The sequence below is a fragment of the Theropithecus gelada genome, chromosome 15 (assembly GCF_003255815.1).
Source record: "Theropithecus gelada isolate Dixy chromosome 15, Tgel_1.0, whole genome shotgun sequence".
Lineage (NCBI taxonomy): Eukaryota > Metazoa > Chordata > Mammalia > Primates > Cercopithecidae > Theropithecus > Theropithecus gelada.
In genome coordinates, this window is record NC_037683.1 from 26,015,078 (window position 1) to 26,034,078 (window position 19,001).

General features: G+C 43.6%; 1 protein-coding gene across 3 annotated transcripts in view; it reads left to right on the forward strand.

Moving 5' to 3' along the window:
- TNC (tenascin C) overlaps positions 1–19,001 on the forward strand; it is a 98,274-nt gene that overhangs the window by 28,576 nt on the left and 50,697 nt on the right. For all 3 annotated transcript variants that reach the window (XM_025359135.1, XM_025359136.1, XM_025359137.1), the window contains 8 exons: positions 2,523–3,932; positions 5,277–5,540; positions 6,946–7,061; positions 7,827–7,983; positions 11,838–12,107; positions 13,505–13,690; positions 13,960–14,049; positions 16,249–16,512. In XM_025359135.1, coding sequence (XP_025214920.1) covers positions 2,523–3,932; positions 5,277–5,540; positions 6,946–7,061; positions 7,827–7,983; positions 11,838–12,107; positions 13,505–13,690; positions 13,960–14,049; positions 16,249–16,512 — 2,757 coding nt within the window. The remainder of the gene's footprint in view (positions 1–2,522; positions 3,933–5,276; positions 5,541–6,945; positions 7,062–7,826; positions 7,984–11,837; positions 12,108–13,504; positions 13,691–13,959; positions 14,050–16,248; positions 16,513–19,001) is intronic.

Sequence of the window (19,001 nt, forward strand, 5' to 3'; positions counted from 1 at the left end):
GGCCTACATGGTGAAACCCCATCTCTACTAAAAATACAAAATTAGTCGGCTGTGGTGGTACATGCCTGTAATTCCAGCTACTCAGGAGGCTGAGGCAGAAGAATCACTTGAAACCAAGAGGCAGAAGTTGCAGTGAGCTGAGATCATGCCATTGCACTCTAGCTTAGGTGACAAGAGCGAAACACCATCCAAAAAAAAGAGAGAGAGAGAGGGAGAGAGACAGAGAGAGAGATAGGGACTTTGCATGTGCCTGTGTGTCTCCAGAGCTCATACTCTCCCATGGATGCCCTGTTTCCACATGCATCTTATTTCAAGGAATTTTGCTGCTTTGGAATTATGTCTTTGTCTCCAATAACTAAAGTTGATAAAGCTATGAGTTTCAACAACTTCAAATCAGAGCTGAAAATCTGTGTCCGCCACTCAGAAAAAATGTTCTTCAACAATTATTTCAAGAGTAAACCTGGCTGGCCACAGTGGCTCACGCCTGTGATCCCAGCACTTTGGGAGGCCGAGGGGGGCGGATCACCTGAGGTCAGGAGTTCAAGACTAGCCTGGCCACGGTGAAACCCTGTCTCTACTAAAAGTACAAAAATTAGCCGGGCATGGTGGTGCACGCCTGTAATCCCAGCTACTCGGGAGGCTGCGGCAGGAGAATCGCTTAAACCCATTTGAAAACATTTTCTTTAGGCATAAGTTAGTTTATCTTCCACTTCTGCCAACTCCCTGGAAAAATGCAGATGAGAATACACAGCAGGAGTCATGCTAACTAGTCAGTTAAAACGATTATTTAGAGCAGTGCTCTCTAATGAAAATATGAGTCATACATGTAATCTTAAATTTTCTAGCAGTCATGTGAAAGGAGAAAGAAACAGGTAAACATAATTTTAATCATCTCTTATTTAATTCAATGTAGCCAAAATATCAGTTTTTCAGCCTGAAATCAATATACAAATTATTAATGGATATTTTTCAGTCTATTATTTCATACTATTTGGAATCTGATGTGTATTTTACATCTCAATTTAGACTAGCCACGTTTCAATGCCTAATAACCACGTGTGGCCAAGGGCCACCATACTAGACAGTACAGACTTAGACTCTCACATTACAAATCAGTTTTAAAAAAATTCTTACTTCCTGCCGTCAAGAAGGAGATAAAATATATTAATACAAGCTGTTTCTAGGTACGGAGAATATAGAGTGAATATATTCCAGTGCAGATTATTTAGAAGTGGGTTTTGTTTCTTCTCCTTAAGCTCCATGGAGATCAGACCAGTGACTTCTGCAAACTGAGCTAAGGCAATATTTAGGCCTCAAGGAGCTCGAGTAATGTCAACCTTGACCCCACATTCTCCAGGTTGACCTCCACTTAGCCTTCAGGATAGAAATAAATAAAAGATAAAGGCACGATACTTTTCTGGTGACAGAGCCAAACTGAAAGGTGTCCTTATAGAATTAGAAAGCCATTGGCTACCTCATTTTAGTTGTGGAAAGTTAGAATGTTTTGGTTATATAAACCCACATACCAACTTGAGCCAACCTTCCACCAAAAACTTTGGAAAAGAAAACAGAAAAAAATAACAAGGACACAAGAGTGAGCTCTTAAGGGGTTCACTTAACTCGGATATTCCTCAGGGAAGTGGGCTATTGGCCCAACTTCATCTATAAGAAAACTAAGCTCCAGATAGTCTAAATCCCTTGCCAAATCTGGCATAGATATTGAATCAAAAAGTTAGAATTACATTCAGCTCAACAACTATTTCTTGGGAATCTTTTATGTGCCCGGCCTTGACCACACACTAAAGAAATAGTAACATAGTGGCCAGGCATGGTGGCTCACGCCTGTAATCCCAGCACTTTGGGAGGCCAAGGCGGGCAGATAACAAGGTCAGGAGATCGAGACCAGCCTGGCTAACACGGTGAAACACCGTCTCTACTAAAAACACAAAAAAATTGGCCCGGCGTGGTGATGGCCTCCTGTAGTCCCAGTTACTCAGGAGGCTGAGGCAGGAGAATGGCATGAACCAGGGAGGCAGAGCTTGCAGTGAGCAGAGATGGTGCCACTGCACTCCAGCCTGGGTGACAGAGCGAGACTCCGTCTCAAAAAAAAAAAAAAAAAAAATATATATATATATATAGTAACACAGCCCAGCCTAATGTATGACTCATAATCATCATAGAAATAGTAAGACTTCTTGAAAATGTGACAAAAACTATGAATACACTCCCCAGGGGTGGAAATACACACACACACTCACACACACACACCCCTATGCATAATCACACACTGTTTTGGCATACAAGCCTATAATTTTGGGGAGTTCAGGTTATGAATTCCTACCTGGTATAACTGGATGTGAGTCTCATCTGATTTCACACACTACAATAAATGGTTCTCAAGCCAGATGGAGCCTGAGGATGCAACCATCCTTCAGCTGAATTTGAATCTGGGTGCCCTGGGTAGATGCCGAGAAATGTGGCTGCTTAAGCCTGGCTGAGAACTTCTGTTTCTTTTGTTGCAGGCCGTGTGGACACCAGGCCCTTCTGCAGCGGTCGGGGCAACTTCAGCACTGAAGGATGTGGCTGTGTCTGCGAACCTGGCTGGAAAGGCCCCAACTGCTCTGAGCCCGAATGTCCAGGCAACTGTAACCTTCGAGGCCAGTGCATTGATGGGCAGTGCATCTGTGACGAGGGCATCACGGGCGAGGACTGCAGCCAGCTTGCTTGCCCTGGCGACTGCAATGACCAGGGCAAGTGCGTGAATGGAGTCTGCATCTGTTTCGAAGGCTACGCCGGGGCTGACTGCAGCCAGGAAATCTGCCCGGTGCCCTGCAGTGAGGAGCACGGCACGTGTGTAGATGGCTTGTGTGTTTGCCACGATGGCTTTGCAGGCGATGACTGCAACAAGCCTCTGTGTCTCAACAATTGCTACAACCGTGGGCGATGCGTGGAGAATGAGTGCGTGTGTGATGAGGGTTTCACGGGTGAAGACTGCAGTGAGCTCATCTGCCCCAATGACTGCTTCGACCGGGGCCGCTGCATCAATGGCACCTGCTACTGCGAAGAAGGCTTCACAGGTGAAGACTGCGGGAAACTCACCTGCCCGCATGCCTGCCATGGCCAGGGCCGGTGCGAGGAGGGGCAGTGCGTATGCGATGAGGGCTTTGCCGGTGTGGATTGCAGCGAGAAGAGGTGTCCTGCTGACTGTCACAATCGTGGCCGCTGTGTAGACGGGCAGTGTGAGTGTGATGATGGTTTCACGGGAGCTGACTGTGGGGAGCTCAAGTGTCCCAATGGCTGCAGTGGCCATGGCCGCTGTGTCAATGGGCAGTGTGTGTGTGATGAGGGCTATACTGGGGAAGACTGCAGCCAGCTACGGTGCCCCAATGACTGTCACAGTCGGGGCCGCTGTGTCCAGGGCAAATGTGTATGTGAGCAAGGATTCAAGGGCTATGACTGCAGTGACATGAGCTGCCCCAATGACTGTCACCAGCACGGCCGCTGTGTGAATGGCATGTGTGTTTGTGATGACGGCTACACAGGTGAAGACTGCCGGGATCGCCAGTGCCCCCGGGACTGCAGCAACAGGGGCCGCTGTGTGGACGGACAGTGCGTCTGTGAGGACGGCTTCACCGGCCCTGACTGCGCAGAACTCTCCTGTCCAAATGACTGCCATGGCCGGGGTCGCTGTGTGAATGGGCAGTGCGTGTGCCATGAAGGATTCATGGGCAAAGATTGCAAGGAGCAAAGATGTCCCAGTGACTGTCATGGCCAGGGCCGCTGCATGGACGGCCAATGCATCTGCCACGAGGGCTTCACAGGCCTGGACTGTGGCCAGCGCTCCTGCCCCAGTGACTGCAGCAACTTAGGACAATGCGTCTCAGGCCGCTGCATCTGCAACGAGGGCTACGCCGGAGAAGACTGCTCAGAGGGTGAGTCCCAGGGTGCAGACCAGCGTGATGGCTGTGATGGAGTGGACTCCTAGTATGGGTTGGAAAACTATGTTTATATTTATAAACATACATACACACTGATTCTTTGCACATATTAATATACCCATTTAGACACACACCCATAATGACTCTTTAAGGGGGCCCTGTCATTCAGTTGTTACAAGGTGACCTATTTAAGGGCTGAAGGGCTCAGAGAGGTTATATAATTGTCCCAGGGACACATAGCTGACACATCACAGAGCTGCTATTTGAGTGTACCTAACTCATCTACATAGAGTTTAACATGTAGTGTTCAAGATGAGGTAGATAAAGGGATAACCTCTCTTGCTAAATATCAACTTTATTTCCTACTCTCCACTGACATCAAACCAACAGTAAAAAAGTCTCTCTATTTGGATGGACGTAAAAATTCAGCCAAATTGAATATGCAGTGAGATTACATAAAAACAACTGTTTCAAATGCATACTCGGCTAAAGACTAAATGCCTATTATCTGCAAGATTGACCTGTCTTTTAATTGTCTTTTGTAACTGGTTTTGTTTTTTTGTTTGTTGCGTTTTTTTAATCCTAAAGACTGTAAGCTCCTATCCTTAAAAGGGCACTATTTCTGGCAGTTAGTAAGGGTCCTGGTATATAGTAAGTGCTGAGGAAACCCTGGTTAAATGAAAACACAGGAGAGAAATATAATGTTCATGTTTAATGAGTGTCTTCTTTGTGCTTCTCTCATCCTCCCATATTATAATTGTCATAATGGAGAATCTTTGCCTTTACTAAAGTTATTGGAATCTAGACATAAATAAATGGCTTTGTGTTCAGTGCGGCCCAAGCAGGGGAGCCTGGTTGGAAAGAACACCAGGCTGGCAGGGAGGAGATATAAGTTCTAAACTTGATGAGGTAAGCAAGCTTGGTCAAGTCATTCTGCCTTACCTCTGTAAAATAAGGAATTAGACCAGATGAACCCAAAATACCCTTCCAGTGCTAGGGACATGTAACTCGAAGTTCAGAGCAGGGAGTCAGGCTCAGACTGCACTTTCCCATGCCAACAGCCTACATCTGAACTAAGACTCAGGGAGCAGAGAAAGTTGGAGAGGCCAAAACACCAAAGGGACTCCAGCCTGAAGGAAATGGACTAAGGAACAGCCACCACAGGTCTTAAGATGGATCACAGCAGGGGGTCCTTGATACTGTCTGCATTTTAGAGGCAATGGAAGATCTTCAGACCTCTGTGGCTGACAGTGGAAGAGACAGGTCAAGAGAAACAAACCTAGAGAGATTTTATAGGGCATATTGTTGACACCAGATGTCCTTTCTTATTCCTGCCAGTGTCTCCTCCCAAAGACCTCATCGTGACAGAAGTGACGGAAGAGACGGTCAACCTGGCCTGGGACAATGAGATGCGGGTCACGGAGTACCTTGTTGTGTACACGCCCACCCACGAGGGCGGCCTGGAAATGCAGTTCCGTGTGCCTGGGGACCAGACGTCTACCATCATCCGGGAGCTGGAGCCTGGTGTGGAGTACTTTATCCGTGTATTTGCCATCCTGGAGAACAAGAAGAGCATTCCTGTCAGTGCCAGGGTGGCCACGTGTGAGTGAGCATAACTCTTTAGGGTAGCCTCACCTGGCCTCAGCCCACCCAGTATATAACCCTCCCTTGCCACGGCCCCCTACAATCCTATAGTTGTTGTTTATAGTTATACCAAATAAGAGCCTAGAATTAAGTCCATAGAATCATTTCTTAAAGAAATCCCTCGTTTTCCATGGAATCTTTCTCCTTGCTCTCCTGTATACTTCCTGCCAGAGAAAATCATTACAAGTAACATTTAGGAAGTGTTTACTGTGTATCAGACTTTGTTGTAAGCAGTCTACATACTAGCACAAGAATGGTCATTTGGCCGGGCAGGCGTGGTGGCTCATGCCTGTAATCCTAGCACTTTGGGAGGCCAAAGCAAGTGGATCACCTGAGGTCACAAGTTCAAGACCAGCCTGGCCAACATGGTGAAACCCCATATCTACTAAAAATACAAAAATTAGCCAGGCGTGTTGGTGCATGCCTGTAATCCCAGCTACTCGGGAGACTGAGGTGGAGAATAACTTGAAACCAGGAGGCAGAAGTTGCAGTGAGCTGAGATCATGCCACTGCACTCCAGCCTGGGCGACAGAATGAGACTTTGTCTCAAGAAAAAAAAAAAAAAAAGAGTCCTCATTATATGAGTTAGTATATGTATGAAATAGGATCTATTGTTAACTCCATTTTACAGATGAGGAAACTGAGACTGCATGGTTAAGCATCTTATCCCAAATCATGCGGTTAACAAGGAGTAGAGGCAAAACTTTAACCCTGGCAGTCCTGGCAGGTTTATGTTCTTAACCACTCTATTACTTTTCAGTGGAGCTCACTGACTATTTTTTTTTAGTGGAAACATTCTGGTTTATGAGTTTAGCATCAGTATAATTATCTTCATATCTGAAAAGCAAGCTCTGGCTAGAAATCGACCCTTTCTTGCTTAATAATAACATTGGCTGCCATTTATTCAACTTGCTCTGTGTGCCACGAACCAGGCCCAGCAGTCTACACACTGGAGTGGAGTATATCACTCACTCCTCAATGCATTCCCAAGAAGTAGACATATTTACCTTCTTTTTCCAGGTGAAGAAACTCAGACTTAGAGCATTGTGTGCAATTTGCTCAAGTTCACATTAATAGTAGAGCTTAGATTCTAACCCCAAGTCTGTCTGATTCCAAAGCCTGCGTTCATTTTAGATTTAACCATATGAAATTGCCAAAATTAATCATGCCGTTTATCCTAATAATAATTTTTATACAACCTCATAGTAGACCTCATCCCAGAAGAAGCTTTAAAAGGACACCTGCTCTGGTTGTCAGCCCCTGACTGTTGCAGACATCCAGTCTGGTTTAGTGGAATCGTGGCTGTGTTGCCCAACCACACACCTGCCCTATCCTTATGTTCTATTTGTGTTGTTACTTACAGACTTGCCTGCACCTGAAGGCCTGAAATTCAAGTCCATCAAGGAGACATCTGTGGAAGTGGAGTGGGATCCTCTAGATATCGCTTTTGAAACCTGGGAGATCATCTTCCGGAATATGGTAAGGAGTACAAAAGAGCAGATCCATTTGATCTCAAGAATTTGAAAGATGACCAAAGGGTTCTGAAGACTTCTGTATCAACTCATTTTCCTTAGTTTTTCGTGGAGGACAAGGCTCTAATTAGCATGTTTTGTGTTTGCATCTATATTTTAAGGGATGTTGGTTTTCCACTGATTTTAGTAAGTCAGTAAGTTTAGCACTTAGGGCTGATACCCTAGACAAAGAGAAGTTGTCACCTCAAGGTTCCAATTGTCCTCATCACCTTGGGAATCTCTACTCAGATGCAAAGAAGAGAAGAAATGGTCTCTCCCTCAAACTACAGTACATCTCAGATTTAAGCAACCCTTCTCTCCAGACCCAAATGTACATGTGAGGGAGGGAACTTGTTCTCTGAATTTAAGCCCAGGCTCTGCCACCAACTAGCTGTGTGACTTTGCAACAATCACCCTGCTTCTCTGATGCTGGCCTCAGTCTACCAAAGGAGGGATTGAGCTTGTGCCTTCAGAATTCCTTTGGCTCTCACATTCTGTCATTTGACTTGCATGACAAAGGGGTAAATGTTTACAAGAGGGAGAAACAAACTAGAGAAATGTCTTTATCATCTCTGTATCCTCTGTAGCTCACATACTGATCTGATGCATAGTAAGTGCCTAATGAATAGATGAAAGAATAAAAGAGGAATGAATGAATGCAGAGTGAATGAGTCACATAAATTAAGAGACTGACACCTCCCCTAAGTCTTACTAAGCTGCCTCTATCTCTCAGAATAAAGAAGATGAGGGAGAGATCACCAAAAGCCTGAGGAGGCCAGAGACCTCTTACCGGCAAACTGGCCTGGCTCCTGGGCAAGAGTATGAGATATCTCTGCACATAGTGAAAAACAATACCCGGGGCCCTGGCCTGAAGAGGGTGACCACCACACGTGAGTATCACCTTTAATACTTATAGAATGATAAGGCTGATTGTACCTCATAGCGCCTCCTGGTTGAGAAAGTGCCTTCTCATATAGCATCTGTATCATTTAACTTTTTCTACATTTTTAAAAGTCCAGATACAGTGGTTTAAAATAACAATTCTTCGCATGTTGGTGATTTGGGTTTGGGCTCAGCTGAGCAGTTTATCTGTTCTTGGCTGCACTCCTCATATATCTGTGTGCTTTAGGGGTGGATTGGCCTAGGATGACCTTAGCCAAGATGGTGTCTTTTTGTTTCGCAGGATCTCTCATTCTCCAGGATGCTGGTCCTGTTCACACAGTTATTGAACTGGTTCAAAATTGGCATTATATCACTTCTATCAAAGCACATCCCATGGCCAGTTTATATTTAAGGAATAGAGAAACAGATCCATTTCTTGATGAAAGGAATTTCAAAATCGCCTTTCAAAGGGGCGTGACTACCTGAAGATAATTAAGCCCATTGCTAACAATCTACCATATCGCTAGTTTAATATTAGCACCCAGTTCTAGGACAGAGGAAGGGAAAATATTAATGTTAAGGCTTAAAGAAGCTCAATGACTTTAACATCATATAGGTAACACTATCAGGGGCATAACTTTAAGCCAGGGTAAGTTTTATAACTTTAACCCCATTTCCACTAACATTGACTAGGCTCTGGTTTATGCAGAATGTTGATTCCATCTCTTCAATGGGAACCTAAATAAAATTTCATTCAGTACTAATGATGTCAGAACTTCTTGGGAGTAGAATAGGATTTAGCAGTACTAGATCATTTGGTGAGAAAAAGACCTGAATTTGGAGTTGCTCCAACAGGAAGCGACTTTTTTTTTCTTTTTTTTCTGTCACCCAGGCTGGGGTGCAGTGGTGCAATCTCAGCTCACTGCAACCTCTGCCTCCTGGATTCAAGTGGTTCTTCTGTCTTAGTCTCCCAGTTAGCTGGGATTACAGGCTCCCGCCACCACACCTGGCTAATTTTTTTGTATTTTAGTAGAGAGGGGGTTTCAGCATGTTGGCCAGGCTGGTTTCCAACCCCTGACCTCAAGTGATCCACCCACCTCAGCCTCTTAAAGTGCTAGGATTACAGATGTGAGCCACCGTGCCAGGCCGCAATGTTTTAAAAAGAAAAACGTACATAATTTTGCACTTCCATATAGGAAAACCTCTTTATTTTCTTCAAGATAACATATACGCCAACTCTTTAAGTAATTGACTCTTCTTGGCAGGGGTTGTTGGAAAAATTAAATCAGTTGCTAATGACAAGAAAGAACATCTTGCGTTTAAATATTTGCACATTTTGCCTAGCTCAGAGCCAATTCAAAGAATTTTCTCTTCCATAAGCAAGTGTTTTCCATCATCCTGACAACATCTCTCTGTGGTAGGTAGAAAAGCAGGTACCAACAGGAAAAAAAAAATCATTAGATCACCAGAAAGACAAAGAAAAGACAAAGCAAATGCTTAGTTGCTATGGAGGAGGTACACTGACAATACAAAAGACTTTTTTTTTCACTGCTCTTTTCTTTTTTATCTAAATTTGGGAATTGTCTGCTTTATTTCTTCTTATTTTAGAACAAACATTCCAACATTTGAAGTTGCATAATCATATAAATTTCAACATAGGGGGACAGATATTTACCTGTTTATTTTGTATTTTTAGTACAGACAGGATTTCACCATGTTGGCCAGGCTGGTTTTGAACTCCTGACCTCAAGTGATCCACCCACCTCGGCCTCCTAAGGTGCTGGGATTACAGGCGTGAGCCACTGTGGCCGGCCGCAATTTACCACATATACCTGAAACCTTTGAACCTTTAACCTTTTTTCCAGATTTAAAGGGCCTTAAATTTCCAGTTCAAAACACATTTGGCTCCTTCTGTCTGGCATCTATATCAAGGTGGTATTATATTTACTTTTGAGGTCGATATTTTTGAAAGGTGTTGTCATGTAAAGGGGGAAAAGGAGGGGCTTTGGATTCAATGAGTTCTGAGTTTGAATTTCATCTTTACCATTCACCATCACCTTGGAAAAATCTATTTGTTTAAGCTCCAGATCCAACAGCTGAAAAATGGGTTTACAGTATCCTCCTTGTGAGGTTGTCATAAGACTCAAGACATAAATAACAAAGCACCATGTTTGCACCTGATAAGTACAGAGCATTGTTAGTTTCTGCTATTCAAGGGCCCCAAATCTAGGGGGACATCAGTGTCCTTGACCGAATCTCCACTTCTTTAATGTAAGGGGACTAAGGAAGGCAGTAGGTACGGTTTGAGTGCTTGCTAGCACCTATAATGACATAGAGCAGGCAGCTTCTGTCCATTTTTGTGGCATCATTTTCGTTGTGCATTTTATATCATCTGTGAGCTGAGACTGATGTATCAACACCTAGACTTCAAAAACAGACTCTGCAGTTTTCTCACAATCAGCTGTGAATTATTCTTCCTTTTCATTCGCCATATAAAGCCAATTTCCTGTCACTTGTTATTGTTTACTGAACAAATGCTGAAAACACAAACATGAAGAAGAAGGAGACGACGACGACGAGGAAGGAGGAGGGGAAGGAGAGGGAGAGGGGAAGGGGAAGGGGAAGGAGAAGGAGAAGGAGAGGGAGGGGAAGGAGAAGCAGAAGGGGAAGAAGAAGGGTAAAAAGAAGAAGAAGAGGAGGAAGAAGAGGAAGAAGAAGAGGAGGAAGAAGAGGAAGAAGAAGAGGAGGTGAAGGAGGAGGAAGAGGAAGAGGAAGGAGAAGGAGAGGAAGAGGAAGAAGAAGAAGAAAAAAGGAGAAGGAGAAGGAGAAGGAGGAGGAGAAGAAAAGAAGAAGAAGAAGATTCACTGAATACCCAGAATGTGCCTGTCTCTATACTGGGAATTTAAAAAGACTCACTCTCTGAATGAATGAATAACCCCACCTAAATTGACTCAAACTGTACAGAAATCTGTTATGAAACAATGAGACAGATGTGATATTAGAATGCTCTTTAAGGACAGTAGCAGCCACAGGGAGGGAATACATGTTTACCTTACTGAAGCGGGGTTTAAGAAAGGCTTCTCATTAGGAGACAACATTTAAGTGGGATTTTGAAGGATGCATAGGAGATTTTTACAGGGAAGTGTGATCTTAGAAAGAAGAGAGAACAGCATGTACAGAGACCAGGTGGTGCCCAATAGCATAATGTGCTTCCAGAGCTCTGAGCATCTGTCAGAGTACAACAGATAGTGGGTGGGGCAGAAAAGGTCAAGAAGAGCATGCAAAGATAGGCACGGCTTGAAATAGCAATGACTTTCTTGCGTGAATTCCTTTTCATCAAAAATAACTTTTCATACACTGTCAAGACAGTCCACTGCCTCACTTTTCTGCTTTGTAATTCTGTTGGAAAAGTTTTCAACCATCCAGGAAGTTTTGCCTAATTAAAAATTTAAAGAGACCAAGTTCATTTTTGCAAATAAAGTATCCCCAAAGCATGTTTCCTCAACTTATGAGAACAGTAATAATAGCAATAATGATAATAACAAAAGAACAACCTTTTTTTTTTTTTCGTTTTCATGTGACTCCGTGGGCCAGGCTTTGTGCTAGATGCTTTGCAAGCTTTATCTCTGTTAAGATTTGAAAAACAAAAAACAAAAACAAAAAACACTAGAGGTAACTGCTATTATCCCTACTTATAGTTTATCAAACCAAAAACTGAGGTTCAGAAAGGTAAAATAAAGTCAAGCCGTTAGTATCTATCTAAGCATTCACCCACAGATCTGGAGAATTACAAAGTCCTCTCTGCTCAGCCTCAGGCACTGGCCCTAACCTCTGAAACCTCTCTGTCCTATGCCCATCATAGGCTTGGATGCCCCTAGCCAGATGGAGGTGAAAGATGTCACAGACACCACTGCTTTGATCACCTGGTTCAAGCCCCTGGCTGAGATCGACGGCATTGAGCTGACCTACGGCATCAAAGACGTGCCAGGCGACCGTACCACCATCGATCTCACAGAGGACGAGAATCAGTACTCCATCGGGAACCTGAAGCCCGACACTGAGTACGAGGTGTCCCTCATCTCCCGCAGAGGCGACATGTCAAGCAACCCAGCCAAAGAGACCTTCACAACAGGTAAAAGGCCTCCGCCTGTTAACAGATACAGTAAAGGAAAGATTGAAAGATTTCCATCCCACTCCATGTTGGGGTATCTTCCAGGCTCATTTTACAGTTAAAAAAAAAGGAGTATTTCTACTCATGTAAATTTTAAAATATTGTAGCAATTTATTAATTAATTTTTCAAAAAAAAATTCCAAATAACCTTCCAAAGCACTTTTGGGGCTGGGGGGCCTATATAGAAGATGCTGGTCAGATATTCTCAGACAAAAGTTCTGATTAAAATAAAGTTCAAATAAATATTTTTAAAGTAAAATACAGTATATGGAAAACATATATGACAAATGAGCCTCCTAACACCTTAGCCTATGGCATTATTTTAAAAGTTCGAAAGTGTCAATTTTTCATTCAGTAAATATTTTTTCGGAGCTCAGTAAGTACTTTGTGAATTATTAGAAATATGATGAGGAGGCTGGGTGCGGTGGCTCATGCCTGTAATCCCAGCACTCTGGCAGGCTGATGCAGGCAGATCACGAGGTCAAGAGATCAAGACCATCCTGGTCAACATGGCAAAACCCTGTCTCTACTAAAAATACAAAAATTGGGGTCGGGTGCAGTGGCTCACACCTGTAATCCCAGCACTCTGGGAGGCCGAGGCGGGCGGATCATGAGATCAGGAGATTGAGACCATACTGGCTAACACAGTGAAATCCCATCTCCACTAAAAATAAAAAAAATAAAAAATTGCCAGGCATGGTGGTGGGTGCCTGTAGTCCCAGCTACAGGCTGAGAGAGGAGAATGGCATGAACCCGGGAGGCAGAGCTTGCAGTGAGCCGAGACCGCGCCACTGCACTCCAACCTGGGTGACAGAGCGAGACTCCGTCTCAAAAATAAAAACAAAAATAAAAATAAATAAATTTTAAAAAATAACCAGGCATGGTGGCGTGCTCCTGTAATCCCAGCTACTCAGGAGGCTGAGGCAGGAGAATCACTTGAACCCGGGAAGCAGGGGTTGCAGTGAGCCGAGATCATGCCACTACACTCCAGCCTGGTGACAGAGGGAGACTCTGTCTCAAAAAAATAAAGAAAGAAAGAAATATGATGAGAAAATGCAAAAGACCAGCTTTTACACGCATGAACTTATTTTTAAGTCTTTGCATTGTTCTTTAACCACAAAGTCTGAGAAAAACACAAATGACTAAAGTGTCGCACTCATCTATAATAGGGAAAGGTGCCAAATCTGTAGCACTTGTTTAGATTTGCACATCAACTATGGGGACAGATGAATGTGCTGAGATTTTGTAATTTATCTCCAGTTCCAGGCACATTTCATATGTCAGCTTGGGCTATCAAAGACTCTTGCTCTCTTGTGACTGATATGTTCAATGCAAATGTTCCTTCTTCTCTCAAACAGGCCTCGATGCTCCCAGGAACCTTCGACGTGTTTCCCAGACAGATAACAGCATCACCCTGGAATGGAGGAATGGCAAAGCAGCTATTGACAGTTACAGAATTAAGTATGCTCCCATCTCTGGAGGGGACCACGCCGAGGTTGATGTTCCAAAGAGCCAACAAGCCACAACCAAAACCACACTCACAGGTGAGCTCTGCATCTCTGCAAGCCTGAGCCAGCCAGCCCTAGAGGGCCCTTAAAGGATGGGCACCTGCTCCCATGTGTCCCCATTTGCAATCCTCAGAAATAAGTCCAATTTCCAGAAATACTGCTTACTTGGATTGCAGCGAGTTCTTTTGTAAAACATTCTGAACATTGGTCGTCGCCTCCAGAGACCAACTCAAAGCCATTTTTATCATCCTCTGAAAGTCTTTCTGATTTCAGGATGAATCTCAACTTGCACATTCTCTCCTTAGGTCTGAGGCCGGGGACTGAATATGGGATTGGAGTTTCTGCTGTGAAGGAAGACAAGGAGAGCAATCCAGCGACCATCAACGCAGCCACAGGTGAGGCACACCTGGGATTCCCATCCCACTGAGCAGGTGCTGGGCAGATGAGACAGGGCCCATGTGGCCAAAACCTATTCAAAGAGAAAAAGTAGAAGCCCGGAGGAGAAAGGGCCCTGTAGTATCACCTAGCCCCAATGTCAAAATTCAAAAGGAACATAAGTGTGGTCCATCTGTGTGATGCCAACATCATCCCCTGTACGGAAAGGGAGACTGGGGATTTTTGTTGTTGTTGTTGTTGTTGTTGTTGCTGCTGTTGTTATTGTTGTTGTTTTTGAGATGGAGTCTCACTCTGTCACCAAGCTGGAGTGCAGAGGCATGATCTCAGCTCACTGCAACCTCCACCTCCTGGGTTCAAGAGATTCTCCTGCCTCAGCCTACCAAGTAGCTGAGACTACAGGTGTGCGCCACCATGCCCAGCTAATTTTTGTATTTTTAGTAGAGACTGGGTTTCGCCGTGTTGGCCAGGATGGTCTCAATCTCTTGACCACATGATCTGCCCGCCTCGGCCTCCCAAAGTGCTGGGATTGGATTCGTGAGCCACTATGCCTAGCCGGGATTTTTTAAAAGAAAAATTGGAACCAGGCTTTATAAGAAATTCACGAACATTTTTAAGTTGGTAATCAATTGCATCTTTTAAATAAACCATTGTCTAGTCCAAACACATCTGTGGGGTTTTCTCTGAGAAAACACCTAACTTTTATACCCCTGTCAAGCAGATTATAAGTAACGGGATTGTAGTTTAAGTCCAGGCTCTGCACTTACCTGTCATATCCTGTAGCCACAGCCTGCAGGTGAAGATGCTGAAGGGTTACCTGATTTGAGGTCATTGATTCTTCCCTCAAGATTTTTTTTCCATTTTTCTAATAAGTATGCACTGCAAAAAGAAAACTCCTCCTCTGCCTCTCCCCCAGCCCCCAGCCCCCAGCCCCCAGCCCCCAGCTTACCTCCCCGCAGACACTATGAGGAAGAGGGAGGCTGGTGTGTAAAGAGGAGATGGAGCATCGTTGAGCTTCTACATTATGCAGGATGCAAGGCTGGGCATTTACATGACAATTCTTTTTCTTTTAATCTTTTGATTTTGAGATAATTGCAGATTCATATGCAATTTTGAGAAATTATACAGAGAGATTCCCTGTGCCCATCACCCAGGTTCCCCCAAGGGTAGCATCTTGCATAAATGTAGACGAATATAACAACTGAGAAATTGACATTGGTGTAATCTGTCAACTCTATATTTCACCAGTTTTGCATACACTCATTCATGTGTGTGTATATACTTAGTTCTATGCAATTTTATCGCACATGTAGATTTGTGAATGCACCACTAGATTCAAGATACAGAACAGTCTTACTACAAGAATCCCATGTGCTACCCTTTGCAGCCACAGCCACCTCCCTCCCTTTGCCCCTCTGCCTAACCCTGGGCATTCATTTATCTGTTCTTCATCTCTATGATTTTGCCATTTCAAGAATGCTGCATAAATGGGATCCTACACATATTAATCCATTTGTGTTACTGTAACAAGAATATCTTAGACCAAGTAACTTATAAACAGAAGGAATTTATTTCTCACAGTTCTGAAGGCTGCAGAGTCCAAGATCAAGATGCCAGCAGATTTGGTGTCTGATGAGGGCCTGCTTTCTGGCTGACAGCGGGCCATCTTTCTACTGTTCCCTCACAGGACAGAAGGGGCAAGGTCTCCTTTATAAGGGCACTACTCCCATTCATGAGGCCTCCCAAAAGTCCCTAGATCCAAATACCTTCACTCTGGGGATTAGGTTTCAACATAAGAACTTTAGGGAGGCACAGACATTCAGTGCATAGCGATACAGCATGTAACCTTTTGAAACTGGCTTTTTTTCCTTCAGCATAATTCTCTCGAGATTCATCTAAATTGCTTCTTTTATCAATAGTTGGTTCCTTTTAACCGCTTTAAATTTGACTAGCATTTCACGGAATGGATATTCCATGACATTTTTAATCTTCTCAGACTCCAATGGAGTCATGTGGATAATGTATAATTAGACCTATTTTACAAAAGTAAAAAGAGAGACCCAGAGAGATGACTCTCCTGTGGTCCCTCAGCTCCTCTGTGGCAAACCTAGGATTCCAGCCCAGAGGCAGTTGACTTTCAACCCCAGAAGCAGCCCTGCCTTGCAGCCTGAAGAGCATTCATCTCTCTGTTCTCCTCCCAGAGTTGGACACACCCAAGGACCTTCGGGTTTCTGAAACTACAGAGACCAGCCTGACCCTGTTCTGGAAGACCCCGTTGGCCAAGTTTGACCGCTACCGCCTCAATTACAGCCTCCCCACAGGCCAGTGGGTGGGAGTGCAGCTTCCAAGAAACACCACTTCCTATGTCTTGAGAGGCCTGGAACCGGGACAGGAGTACAATGTCCTCCTGACAGCCGAGAAAGGCAGGCACAAAAGCAAGCCCGCACGCGTGAAGGCATCCACTGGTGAGTCTGCCCTGAGCTTCCTCCAAACTCTAGGTTGATTCTGAGGTTAGCAGATCTGCTCAGTCAGGGTGTCCTTACATGAGAAAGCCAAATGCAAAAGCAAGCCACTTTGTCCATCCCTGAAGTCCCTAAACACCACTTTGAAAGCACTGCTTATTCGTCTTTCCTGCCTCCTGTCAATTGATACAGCAAAGTTCCCCCACTGGGAAATAGGGGTTTTAAAATAAAATATTTCTTCCTAGGAGAACTTAAAACCTCAGGGTTTGTGTTTCAATTTACCTATGATTTTTGTTTTCTTTTTTTAACTGTGTGTGCATCATAAAATCTTTTAAGTTGTTTCTTGTTTATTTCCTCCTTTTAGCCTAACAATTAACTTACCTTTCATTTTACTTCATTTAAAGATGGCCAAGATGTTGGTAATAATATTTTTTTGGTTATTTTACACAAACTGTTTTTATTCCAGGTCTTTTGCTTTCTGCCAAGGTTACCCCTGAAGAGTGGCACATGGCCATTTGAGACTTCCACGGTGCCCTCTCATTTTCTCTTTTCTCTTAGTCATTAAGACATTAACCTAGTTTGTCTATGATGACAGCTGAATCCTGACATTGTGGCCCATGCAACCTGTGTCCATTCTGGCCCATGCAACCTGTTCGCTGAACCTGCTGCCATGCTTACTTGGTGGCTAAACTGAAGAGACAACCAGGATTTTAAAATATTTCCTCCTTTATGAAAAATAAGCCTATTCAATTTTGGCCACCAAATATTCAAAAAGTATAGGTGGAAAATGTTACTTCTCCAGGGTTTGGCAAGTAACAGTCTTTACTTCCAATTTAATTAGTAAGCATGTTTTGAGTACCTACTGCATACATTGTACAGTACTGATATTTGAGGAAAAGTAGTTCCCAAAGTCAGCATTGTTATGTGGACTAATTTGTGCCTGCTCATAGTGCTTGGGGAAGACTAGATACTCAGAATGCTAGACAGAACTCAAGAAAAAGAGTGATCCAAGGAAATCAGGAGAGCTGACAAAGGTGTTACGGCAAGAGATGTTATTCCAGTTGAAGCTTGATATGCAAGAAAAGGGTTAGAAGCATGGATATATTTGGAAATGGCTTGAAGAGTCTTTCTCACAGTATCTTCAGTCTCAAATCACAGTCACTTACACAAGATAGAAGTTGGTTTTCTTTCTTATAAAATGAATCTGGAGCTGGGAGGTACAGGGATAACAGTAGTTTCAAATTGTCAGGCACCAAGGCTGCTTCTGTCTTTCTTTTCCACCATTTTTAGTCCTTGGCTTCCATTCTCAGAGTCATCTCAGTGTCACAACATGGCTGCTGTAGTACATCCATTACATCTGTGTTCTAGGCAGCAAAAGGGAGGGAGAACCAAAACTCCCAAAGAGGAGCACCTTCTAGGTGAGTCTTTCTGGAAATTCCACCAATCACTTCTCCTCATAGTTCATTGCCACTCTTAGATGTAAGGGAGACAGGGAAAGGTAGTCTTCTGTCTGAACATGTTGCTTCCATATAAAATTGAGGTTATTTGTAAGAGAGAAATTTGGCAGACAATGAGCAGTCCCTGCCAGAGTCTGAAATGAGTTTACATGGTCAATTCTGTTGACTCTGCATTGACTGCTTCCCACCCAACTATAAGATTATTATCAAGGATGCTCTGAAAGAGTAATTTAATCAAAAATAAGGGGGGGGGGGATAGAATCAAGAAAAAATAAATCTATAGTAGAGATTTAATTTCAGCTTTATAAACATGAGCTTGTTATAAAGTGTCAAGGGGCAACAAATGAATCAGAAATACACAAAAGATGAAATCCCTCTCTTTCTTTCTCTCTTTCTCTCTCTTTCTTCCCTCTTCCCTCCCTCCTCCTCTTCTTCCTCCTCCTCCTTCCTCTGCCCATCTGTCTTAGCTTTCCCTTAAGTTTGATAAATGCTGTATCTAAAAGAGATTCCTATTGCCCCTCAGTCATTCCACCTTCTGGTGATGGCCACATTGCCTCCTTCCTCCAGTGAGAAAGCCCCACACCTCCACAGTCACTGAAGAGGTTTTATCTCCCTAAGATCCTGGGGTATGGGGCTTCTCCACTAGAGAAAGGAGGTAATGTGGCTATAACCAGGAGATTTACTAGCTAGAATTATTCTGTGTCTGAATGAGAGCCCAATATTGGTATTCCAAAGCCTTAGCAGTTGCATTTCCCCACCATGCCTCCTTAATGCCATTTCAAAGATATCATGTTTCATATTTAAAGACATTCTTCAGTGTGGGAAAAATGTGCAAAGTTCTTTTTATTGGTTCTTCTCCACTGTCCACAGAATATTTCCCCCATCCCTTTTTCCACAGAAAAAAAAAATATATGTTTCATTTAAGGTGAAGCAAACATTTCTTTCCCTCTCTTGAATTCTAACTTGTAAAGTCAATAAAATATATCACCATGCTCTGTGCTAAGTTATGGGGTTAATAGGGCAAAGAAAATGGGT